The sequence below is a fragment of the Polypterus senegalus genome, chromosome 9 (genome assembly GCF_016835505.1).
Source record: "Polypterus senegalus isolate Bchr_013 chromosome 9, ASM1683550v1, whole genome shotgun sequence".
Taxonomy (NCBI): domain Eukaryota; kingdom Metazoa; phylum Chordata; class Cladistia; order Polypteriformes; family Polypteridae; genus Polypterus; species Polypterus senegalus.
In genome coordinates, this window is record NC_053162.1 from 166,576,917 (window position 1) to 166,589,122 (window position 12,206).

A 12,206-nucleotide genomic window follows, 5' to 3' on the forward strand; every position below is an offset into this window, starting at 1 on the left:
GACTTAGCCTGCATTATTGTCTACAGCAAGAGTCCTTTTAGAATTATGACCTGTTAATATTTCACAAATCTGTTACAATCATGAGTATTTATTGTATAGAACATGTTACAGATCTAAATAAATAATGGTTCTTTCTGGAACCTTCATGTGGATGCGTCTTTTGGAAACTAAAAATGGTTCTTCAGTGGCATCTCTTTGAAGAACCACTCTGGCACCTTTGTTTTTAAGAGTGTATAGTGCATTGGCCATCTAGGAGGATACTGTCAGATCAAGAAACCTGAACTTGATGTTATTGCATGCAGCGAGAGACCTTTTAAAATCTGAATCCCATTGGTGTTTCACAAATCTGTAACCCTCTAGTCATCCAACAATCTGTTTCCATAACCAGCTTATCCAGGACAGGGCACAGTCTGTCTCAGCAAGAATCCTCTGTTGTGCTTTATTCATGGTAATTTGTCGAGCCTGTTATGGATTTAAATAAATAAAAGCTTACCCTGGAAATTTCATGTGGAAGGTTCTTTTGGGAAGCAAAAAGGGTTCCTCTATGGCATCACCCTGAATAACCACTCTTGCAGCTTTATTTTTAATAGTGATGATGTGCCACCCACTTTATGGTATTTCTCTATAAGACGTCTTCACAGTTACATGTAGTGTGTATGTCATCACCCGCAATGATACAGTAAAGTACCCAGAATTATAAAGATGGCACATGCCTGCCATGGGGAGCTTATGGCTTTCAGTGATGTTTTCATTGCTTTACAGGTGTGGGAAGAAAAGATGCTTTATTATTATTATTATTATTATTATTATTATTATTATTATTATTATTATTATTATTGCAAGACTTTTGGACCTCAGCGCATTTGGTCAAACGCTGACTAAAGTCATGTGAAGACACTTAAATTCTAGGATTGCTAAAGTTAAAAGTGTTTGCAAAGAGATTAGAATGGGCAAGGCTAATAATTCTGTAAACAATTATGTTCCTCAATCTGCTGGAAATGTTAGAGAGATGAGTATTGTCCCTGTTGCTTGAGATTTTACAGACATTACGGGATGATGATAATGATGATGATGATGATGATGTTGATGATGATGATGATGATGAATATTATTATTATTATTATTATTATTATTATTATATTGTCTATGTTACATTAAAACGTCTTTAATAAACTAATCACAAATACTTGTCAACCTTCATGACATTGATTAAATAACATCATATTGGTCCATTTCTTTGAACCTCGCTTCCCTCTTTCTTGGTACTCGCAATGGAAAATGTTATGTGCCTGGTGAAGAGAGAGCCTTGCAGGTGGTTATTTCCCCCACTCCCTGGAACCCAGGATGATCCCTGGCATAAAACCCGCTGATCGAGAACTTTCTACGCCGCATCGCCATAACCGTAACGTTTCACAGCAAGCGAGACGCGATAATTATATAATCAAAAAATAAAAGCCATTCGCTTCCAGGCAGCTTTAATAACACAGTAAAGAACCTATCGTTACCTGAATCACCGTAATAAACAATAATTTGAAAGACATTAAGGAGGTAATTATGAAAATAAAACACGTACGACACCCTGCACTTACTGTACAATTTAACTGTTCTAATTACATGCTTTACCAGTGCGCTCCTAGTGCCCCGTACATGGATGGAACTGACTTCGGAAATTCACTTGGAGAAAACAAAATTCACAGGACGAGCCCCGGGAGATTTTTTTTTTTTTGTTTGTTTTACCTTTCATTAATTCCACACATCATCTTTATGCTTTCATTGCCGTTGTAAAATATTCATCAAGGACTTGCGGGGATATCAAGCCGCCTAAGTCAGGGCTGCAGGTTACTACACGTGTAGGAGCCTAAATCAAATTCCATTGTAAAATCTGTAACTTCTGAAAAGCTTGCTGTTCGGGAGAGTGAAGGGTGTCCGCTATTTGTACCTTACCAGGGTCCGGGTTTAGTTCTTTCTTGGTGTAACCTCGGTAGCGTAGCAGGTGAGTCCTCGATATGTAGAAAACCACAGAGACATATTTACCAAAGTTTGTGGACTATACTTGTCGATTCTTTTAATAAGACAACAGTGTATATATAACGCTGAGCTACATCAACTGCTTCTTTTTTCCTCCTCCACCCTCCACCCCTAGACCTCTCATTACTAGTTGCTCCTATTTCCTTTTTAAATAATTTAAAAAAAAATGATTTTTTGCTCTAACTACTGCTTACACATTATCCGATATCCTCGCGCAGAAGCCAACCAAATCTTGAACCAAAGTAGTATGTGAGTGTGTAAACGCTGTTTTTTTTTTTTCTTTAGAATGCACAGTGGCGCAGTGAGACGCACTGTGCGGCACTGCTCCAGAATGGGGGTGTTCTTAGAGTCTACATTTTTCTCGTGTGTGCGTGGGTTTTCCTCTGAGTATTCAGGTCTTTCTTTCTCCTCCCCAACGTAACGTGTAGGTTATTTGGTGCAGCAACTCCCAATTTAGCGGTGTGGATGTGTGCTTATATGGACTCTTCAATCGACTTACACCCAGTGTTCTGATCTTGAACTGAATTAAGAAGGTATAAGAAAGAGTTTTCTTAACAAAGACAAAAATGAAAAAAAAAAAAAAACGAACATAAAAAAGGTGGAACTATGTTGGCTACATTAGACACAAGGGATGGGCCCAGAATGTGCACTCCACTCCATCATAAGACATATTTATATGGACCAACTAGCATGATATGCACATTTTTGGAATATAGAAATAAATGAAGCAGTGAACCAAAGGTGGCAAAATTAATCCAGTGTGTTATCTGTGTTGGGTAATCAAAGTAGATCTCAACCTTTAAGTTTGCAGTATGTAATCTGTATGTTTCTGTTATGTGCCATTTGGTATGGGATTCATAAAAGCAGTGTTAATGTTTGTGATATATCATATATTTATAGTTGCACATGCATGCATTTAGAGAATCCATGCAACACTGCTGGGTTATGCACATCAAAACCATAGTGAATAATGTGGGCCCAGGCAATAGAGCTTGTGACAAATGAGGAAAGGCTTAGGAAGAATGGAGAAGGTACACATAGGGCATGAGATACACACTACTTTTACATTTATTCTATTACCAGTCTTTGACTGATAACACACACACACACACACACACACACACACATATATATATATAGTTTTCATTAATATAGCGTAGCTCTATAAAATAAAGCTTGTCTTCAAACTGTATTTTAAAAAGGATGACAATGATGGACCTTCTGGGAAAATGCTTTGTCAAGTCTATTTAATTTTGTAAAGCGTGCTTCATTGAGTATTGGGTCAGAGTACATGAGCGCCATGTGGGATGAAATCAGAATTTCTTGATTTGAAACAATCCTTATTTTGATGAACAACAGAATAATAGTCATATTTACTCCACCAGTACCATTTGCTCTAATATACAGGCATGACTTCTAGTAATGTGTTTATGATTTCTCGTTTTATCTGTTTACTGCTTCCCTGACCCTAAACTAAATAAGTTGGTGGATGGTTCTTTGCCTGTACAGAATTAGTCCCCGTTACCTGAGTTCACAGGTGATTTCGAAGTCAGAAGAAGGGGGCTGGACTGTGAATGGGTATGGTCATCAGAAAGGGGCGTATTTAACTTCAGGTGTTGGGCGGGGCGGAGCTGGCGTCTCTTGGCAGCCATGACGCCGTAAGTTATATCAGACAAACAGGTGAAGAAGAAGGACAGGGGGCGGAGGCAACGTGTGTTCTCCTGTCAGCTCCAAGGATCAAGAGAGAGAGCGCGCAAAGAGAGCGAGAGAGAGCAACAGAGCGGCTCATCGCCTAACCTGAGCCGCACTGGCATCTCTAAAGTCACCGTCTTCTGTCGTGTAACAACCTGCTAGAAATTGAGAGGAAAAAATACGAGTGACTTATAGGTCCTTGGAGAAATCCCCTTGGTAAGAGGAAATAAGAAAACGGGACGCTTCCTCGATTTTTCGTCCTTTGACAGTGACTGGGGGAGACACAGAGAGAGAGAGAGAAGAGAAGAGAAGAGAAGTGAAGTGAGCGCGCCGCGCGGGGACGAGCTTACTAAAGAATTGCTGTTCTTGAAAGCGGTGATAGCTGCGGTTCACTCATCAGTCCGGAGAGCTATGGAGATCAGGACACCCAGCAAACTTGACACTTTGCTGCTGATGGCGTTGCTGTGGATGTTTGCGGGTAAGTGATAATATTTTTGTCCTCTTTTTTTCATTAAACCACTTTACCAAGACTCACAATCGCGCTCAGCGTTATAATCTGGAAAGCGTGACGCGGTGAATCAACCTACTTCTTTTAAATTTAACGGGAACCTCAAAGGATCAAAGGTGTGACAACAATCAGATTTATCTATCTTTCATTAACAGATTTTTACACTTCTGTATCAAAATTAAACTAAATGGCAGTGACTTTTAACAGCCGGATAAAAACAGCAAATATAAAATAAGAGCAATGCTTATATCGCTGCTATAGGCACCTTCCATGGAATCTCCGACCATTAATAACTTTCTGATTGCAATATAGGAAGTCACCGGTGTGTGGAAGACATGAAATGAAAAATGTCTGTTAAAAGGAATGTAACACGATGTGCCTTTTGTAATATTACTTTTAGTATGGTTGCTTGTTAGTAATTCGGTCGTTATTTTTGTCAACCATTTCAAAGAATGCTTATTTCTGGAAGCAACAGCAAATATAATAATTCTGGCTGTCCCTGTTATTAGCAGTAACGAAGAGTGTTTTTTTAACCCAAGAATCCAATGAGAGGATAAGTGTATTAATATTAACGTGACCCACATGCAATGTGAATAACTTTATTCAAAGTAATGTTTTTACAGCACAATACATCACCTTACAAAAATGTGAAATATTATTAACGTGGGTTCTAGTTAAAACACCAAGAAGACATCATACTACTCCACTTTTCTCATGACTATAGGTCTTTTTGCTTTAATCAGTATTACTGTTTTCCAGTTCACTATATATTTTATGAACATAGTTTTACACATTTGCTGTGACACCGCAGTACTAACTGCTGCGCCATCATGCAAAAGTGTTTTGCATTAACAAAAAGAACTATACTTGTTCATTTGAGGGTTTTTTTTCACAATTACATTATCAGTTGTACGCAATTGTCGCCTCATCGTCACTGTACACCAGTTTCATTACCAGATTGATTACTTCTTGGTGTTTGTGTATTGCCCGTTTATTTAAACTCTAAATTGTTTCCTTTTGATAGAATGTCAAAATGTACCATCCTAGTACCATCCCTGATTTGTAATGATTTTGCTTTGATTTTTGCGGGATACACCCCGACTTCCCGGAAATCCCTTCTGTGTTTTTAAAGTACAGTACTGATGGACGGGTTGTTTGCGCAACTGTGACCTTTTATTTCAAGTCGTGAAGCTTTTCCAATTTCATGGTCAGGTGCAAAGCATAAGCCATTCTACATTATAACTAGTTTTTGCTGTTTATATTGTACAATGGATTTAATTTATCAAGTACGCATACTATCAAAGATAACGGTTCTTTAAATGCACTTTACTGGGTTGTGTGGTTCCTTGTTAAAAAAAAAAAAAATCATTCTGTGTAGGGTTCTTTGAATATGAATATTGGAAAGGTTCCTATGTGACAAAAGGGACAGATTTAATGTATAGTAGGCTACCTAGAGAAGAATAAAACAGACCAAGAAGACTTGAATCTAGCCTAAACAATTCTATGCATTATGAGTCCTTTTAAATTATGAAGTCTTTGATTATCATATATATTCATGATTATGGAATCTATTACAAATTTGAAAGGTTCTGTCTGGGCCTTCATATGGATAATGGGAGCCAAAAACGGTTCCCCTATGGCATCACTCTGAAAAACCGTTTGGGAACTTTATTTATAAGATTGTCAAGGTCCGTGCCATAACGTATTATTTCTGATATTTGGCAGGACCCGCTACAGTGCATCTCGTTATTGCCTCGGATCTTTTGGACTACAGTTCGATTTTTTAGTTGCTGATCATTCTATATATCTATGCCTTCTCTTCATGTTTCAGTAGTTTTCCTCCGAAAAGTGTAATTATTTTCTATAGTTCCTTTAACTGGCGGCTGTAGGGAAAGGGCGTGGACGTTCTCGAAGTGCCCAGTGTCTCTTGTGTGGTTCCTGCCTTAGCTTGACACTGAGTTAACAAAAGACTGAATGGCGAAGATAAGAGCTTAATGTATTTGGATGTGGAAGACGTTTTACTGGGGATGGGAGTTGTTGGGTTACAGAGAAAAAAGCATAGCAATATTTAATTCTAATTTTTCTGTGAAAGAAGGGTGCAGTGGCGGTGGGTCGGCACCCTACCCGGGGTTTCTTACCTGTCTTGTGCCCTGTGTTGGCTGGGACTGGCTCCAGCAGACCCCCGTGACCCTGTAGTTAGGATATAGCGGGTTGGATAATGGATGGATGGAAGAAGGGTGCAGTCATTAACTACCTGCCCAGCAGGACGGCTTCAATCGTCTACAAGAATCTTTGATGAAAAAAAGCGGGGTCAAGAAAATGAAGAAATGGATAGGTAGTTTTCATTTTGTCATCCATCAACTATAGTGAACCGGTTTAGTCCAATTAACCATCACGGGTGCCGTTCTTCTTCCTCTTTTTATTGTTATTATTATTAGAGCAGTCACAAAGTTATCGTTGAACGTGTTCTTTCTGTCGGAATAAAGGATGAAAAGGCGCTATGATACCATCACCTGCCTCGGCATCTTTCTGATTGTGGTCGGTAAATGTGCCATTTAAGAGACGCCAGAAAGTGGCAGCCGTGTGCGTCTTTCTCTACCGGGATGAGTTTCCCAGAGCTAAGCCGTTTCCCCGTCTCCTTATCTCTTTGGCACAGGCTACTATTACGCTAAGGGCGACTTGTTTTTACCTAAATGCATGTCACCTGGGTTTATAATCCCAAGAAAACGCAATGCACACTAGACGGATGCCTTATTATCATCATAAAAGAGGAGTTCGCCTCGGGGTTATTCGCATGTGGTATTTTTTTCATTTTCTCCTTACATGCTCCTTAAAAGAACTATTAGTTTTAAGCTGTGTGTTGTTTTGAGACGGGGGTGGGAGTGAGTGTTTTGGTTTTTTTTTTACAACGGGAAATAATGATTCTTCTCGGTGTGTCTGATGGCATCATTGGAAAATCGCTGTCTCTTCAATAACAAAGAAATGTTGTGCTTATTTAATTTCGCAGCGCTGCATCCTGTCAGGTTTTTTCTTTCTTGGTCTCATAAGAACTTAAGTTATAGTCGGCATCTACAGTGTTAGCACCTATGGATTTTACATGTCACCTTTTATAGAGAATTACTTCATGGATTCTAGTTCCTAACAATGAATTCATCAAATTTCTAACCTTATGCAGTACAGGGTGAGCATATACCCAAAAAGGGGGGCTTCCCTGGATGGGACACCTGTCCATCAGCCCATTGCAGGTCATATCCAGATACATTCACTCAAAAGGGCCTACTCAGTTACCCATTAACCTGCCTGGCACGTTTGGCTGTGGACTGGATTAATGCAATGCCCCCAAAAAATGGCTTATATTTGGCCCAATTTCTTTGGCCTGATATTTTCTAGAGGATCTGATTGTGACAATCATGTTACTTTTTTGCATTTTCATGCAAATAGTGCTTACTTTTTTGCTTGTGCCAGTTAGCCAGTTAGTATCACTCTTAAAAATAAAGGTGCCAGAGTACCAGTGCCACAGGGGAACCATTTTTGATTCCATAAAAAATCCATCCACATGAAGATTCCAGAAAGAACCTTTATTTATTTAGATCTTTAACAGGCTCTATACAGTAACCACAAATAGATTGTAACAGAGTTGCAAAATACCAATGGGTCCTGACTTTAAAAGGACTCTTGAAATTTCTATGTCAATGTTTTCTTAATCTATTATGCCCTGCTAGATAGCCTTACTCCATGTTTTGTCTTGAGTATATATTACTCTACTTTCCACTTTTGTGTTATTAATAATTAGCCTTTGCCAGAATGCCTTCGATCTCACAGACTTATCACTGTTTATAAGGTATTGTGCCATATAACTTCTCCCCACCTTCCCTTCTACATTTATAACCTCAGGCAATTAGGTGTAGTAAAAGACCAGCAGGAGTGAAGTTACACTTTAAACAATGTATTATTGATAATATTCATAAGTAATAAAATTTTCCAAAGTACATTTGAATATTGGCAACCATACAACCTGTTAGTTACTTAAAATGTCTCTAGTTAAGGCATCATTTTGTGGTAAGCTTTCTTCAGAACAGGCTGCATGCCTGTCTCAATATGGCTGCCAAGCTGTGCTCTTCATTGTCTGTTGCTTTTCAGTTCATGATGTGTGATGTTCTTTTATCAGTTTGGTAAGAGAGAGAGGATGAGCTAAAGCAAGCAAATTTATAGGTTTTCTGTCCAACCTCTAGAGCCAATAAGGTGCCGTGGTACTTAGAGTCTTTTGATACAAGACAGTTCCAAACAGCCATACTTTAGACCAATGGGAGGGGGACAGAAAACCTTCAAACCTGCCCTCCAAACCAAGTGTTAAAGTAAAGCTTGGCAGTTAGTCAGCCTGGCTTTCCTGTGGGGGTTGACTGAGAGACTTTAGCAGAGAAATATTGGTCAAACTTGTTTTTAGGCACTTCCCCAACCCTGTCGTAAAGTTACAAAGAGACTCATTCCTGAAAGGGGTTCTTAAACCATCAAACCATTGCTGTTATTATCAATAATTTCACACTAATATTACATTGCTTTGTCTAACTTACAAATAAAGACACACAAAATATTTATCAGCTTGTATGCAAACTTACACAACACTCCACATTTAAGATTTCAGGCTTCTTCTACATATTAATAAGTTTTCCAAAGCATAAAGAACCAACATCAGATGCAAAGAACACTTCCCAGAATGAAATGGGTCTTTGTCAAGCAATAGTTCTACAAGGAACCACATGACGCAATAGCATAAAGTGCCATTAAAGAACCAGTATGTTTAAGAATGTAGTGAGTACATTTCTAAACGTATCATCAGACCTCAGGTAAACAGCCTTCTAGGTAACACCTCTCACAGACACACCACAACCAAATCTACTTTCCTTGTAAAGGTCAGTGCACTGTTGACTTGTAGTTTTATCAACAGAGCCTTCATTGCTTTTCAAAAAAAAGAGAAAAATATATACAGTAAATAAAAGTAAACCTGCTCAATTTGTTTTAGATAAGCCATAGAGTTTTTGTTTGATATTTTATTGTGTGTTTACCTGTAGCAACTTGAATACTGTCCTTTTGTACATTTTTAGTTTTAAAGTTGCACACCAGGATTCATATTGGAGACATTCAAGTAAAGATGCCATTGTATTACGTACTCTCTTTAAATGCTGGCTCTGAAATGGCACTTGACTGGGTTTTGTGGTTTCCTATGCTATTACTTGACAAAAAAATAAATAAACTACTGAAAGAGTTATTTAGATGTAGAAAAGGTTCCTAATATCTGGACAATGCAGAAATCTTTAAAGTATAGTATGTTGAATACTAGCCCATGTGATTCTACGCAGCGATAGTCTTTTTACAAATGTGTTATCTTTTATTCCTGTTATTTATATTGCCTGTTATGGTTCTAAATAAACAACGTTATTTTTTAATACATTTATATTGGTGATTTCTTTGAGAATCAAAAATGGTTTCATTATGGTACTGTTCTAAAGAAGCTCTCTGGAACCTTTATTTTTAAGAGTGTACTTGATGATAAAGTTGAACTTGAACTCTTTGTAAAATGTACCCTTGAGAGCAATTGTGCATATTTTTAAACAATGCCTCGGTCACATTGTTGCTGGTTTGTGAATTCAAAGTATGGACGCTTTAAAGATTTCTCTTAATGAGGAAGACTGTAGAAATTCCATTAGCTTGTCTATGTGTGCGTGTGTGAGTTTTTATAAATGCTAGTTAGAGACACCTCTGTGTGGCTGAGTGTATTGCAGACAGTAAATGAATCTCAGTCTCTGTCTCCCTCTCATACATACAAAGATTGCGAGCAAATCTAATTTTGTCGTTCAAGCCTTTGCTGATCCCATTTATGGACTTTCTAAAATATTGGTAACATTGAATAAGATAGAAACAATAAGAGTTCATCCTTTTAGTTGTCGCCCAGCCAGTATTTATGAAGGCATTAACTCGCATTGCTGAAAAGAATATTGAACATTATGGCCGAAATGTGTGGTAATGCGTCAGGCATGTCTGCACCAGTAACTGTGCTCTCAACGTCCCAATGGCACCAAAACCCCCACACACACACACACACACTCCACTGTGCCCGCCTAGTCAAACAGAAAATGGAATAAGGTGATGCTTTCATTTTCCAAGTTCACTTTACTCTAACATAAGAACTTGTGTTGCAGGACAAAATAGGGAGCACCACTACACTCTTAAAAGTAAAGGTGCCAAAGTGGTTTTTCAGAACACTGCTGGATGGGAATCACTTATGGATCCCTAACTACATCCACATGAAGGTTCCAAAAAAACCTTTTATTTATTAAGACTCATAACAGGCTCCATGAATAGATTATAACAGATTTGTATAATACCAGTGAACTCCTGATTTTAAAATGAGTCTTGCAGCATACAGCTTAGGCTAACTTCAGGTTTTCTTGATCTGCAGTAGCTTACTAGACATTAACAATTTATATTTCATCTCTATACGAGAAACCTTTTTCAAAGCCGAAAGAACCAATTTTGCAAAAATTTCATGCAAACAATGTATGCAAAAAACTCTTCCCAGAATGAAATAGTTCTTCATCAATGGTTCTTGGATGAACCACACAACCCAGTTAAGTGCCATATTAGAACCATTATTTTTATGAGGGTACATGAAATGTCAGTCTACCATAACAAACACATCCGCATTAGGTCAAAATTTGAGTTAGTGGCACACTTAATGGCATGTCATTGGGCTGTGAGAGGAATTCTGCATGTTTGGGGGAAATAGCCTTGAAACTAGGACCTTCAGGATATAACATGAAAAGCTAATGAAGTTCACTTTGCTTGGGGCATTCTAGCTCCCTGGTGGGTGCTAAGCAGCTATAGTCATTTTACCAACTCATGAACTTTGTTTTCAGGAACCGATGAGTTCCTGTATGATGTATACACTGGGCCACTTGTAGACCCTGTCCACTTTCATGCTTTCCATTGTTACCGTACAACAGGATCTGTAATCTTTATGCAAAATATGTGACGTGCAAAGAAGAGTGATATGGTGCAAAGTGACATGACTCAAGAGATCACATGGTAACACCGCCACTGGTACATAGAGTGGCACATCAGGGAGGTGGATATGAAGAGTGATTAAGTGAGAGGTGCAGCTTGATTGGCCGTTTATGTGGGGTCCCTCCACAGTATTGCCTCAAAGTGATTGCAACTTCACAAGGAGAGGATTATTGCTTTGTTGTCATATATTGTGCTGCACACTGGGGAGGCGGCTATGAAGACTAAAACGGTTGAATTTGTGGTACCCTATCCTCACAGATAACTTTCTGAAGTCCAATGTACTAACAGATTTGTCAGATGGTGCCATTGTTTGTGGTCAACCAATCGGCACAATTCATCACCTGACCCCCTAATGATAGTTCCCAGTAGAACATAAAGTACGTACACTGGAGTAGGAGCTAAAATAAGAATTGGGAACCACCTACTTGGAACTACAAGTCACCCAGGTTCCTGAGGTGGGAGTGTTACAAATGTTCCTGAGTTTTTAAAAAAATCTTTGGTTCTTGATAAAATTCCCATTGAGCAGGAGAAGAAATCTGACAGTTCAAAAGACTAACTGGCCTACTGACTGTGATGGTGGCTCATTTCATTAGATCTCTTCTTCTTCTTTTTCTTCTTCTTCTGCTTTAGCTATTCCCATTTTTATATGGTTTCACTATTTTTTTTTTACTAGACTCCTCCAATAGAGGTTTTGCCATGATTTGTATGGCCTGATGCCTTTCCTAACACAGACCCTCCTCATTTACCAGTGTTTAGGACCGGTTTCAAATTGGAGGCTGGGTTATCATTGGAGAAACATTATTTAGTCTAAAAGAAAGGAATAGCTAGCTATCAAGCTGAACTCATTTAAGTGCTAATCACTGGGAAACTACAATACAGTATAAATATGGTGAGAAATGAAGCTAGAAAGAGAATT

At 38.5% G+C, this 12,206-nt stretch overlaps 1 protein-coding gene across 1 annotated transcript in view; it reads left to right on the top strand.

The window, feature by feature from the left end:
- Positions 1 to 3,740: 3,740 nt before the first annotated feature.
- LOC120535937 (endothelial cell-selective adhesion molecule-like) overlaps positions 3,741 to 12,206 on the top strand; it is a 133,446-nt gene continuing 124,980 nt past the window's right edge. The window contains exon 1 of the mRNA XM_039764147.1: positions 3,741 to 4,198. Coding sequence (XP_039620081.1) covers positions 4,132 to 4,198 — 67 coding nt within the window. The 5' untranslated portion in view covers positions 3,741 to 4,131. The remainder of the gene's footprint in view (positions 4,199 to 12,206) is intronic.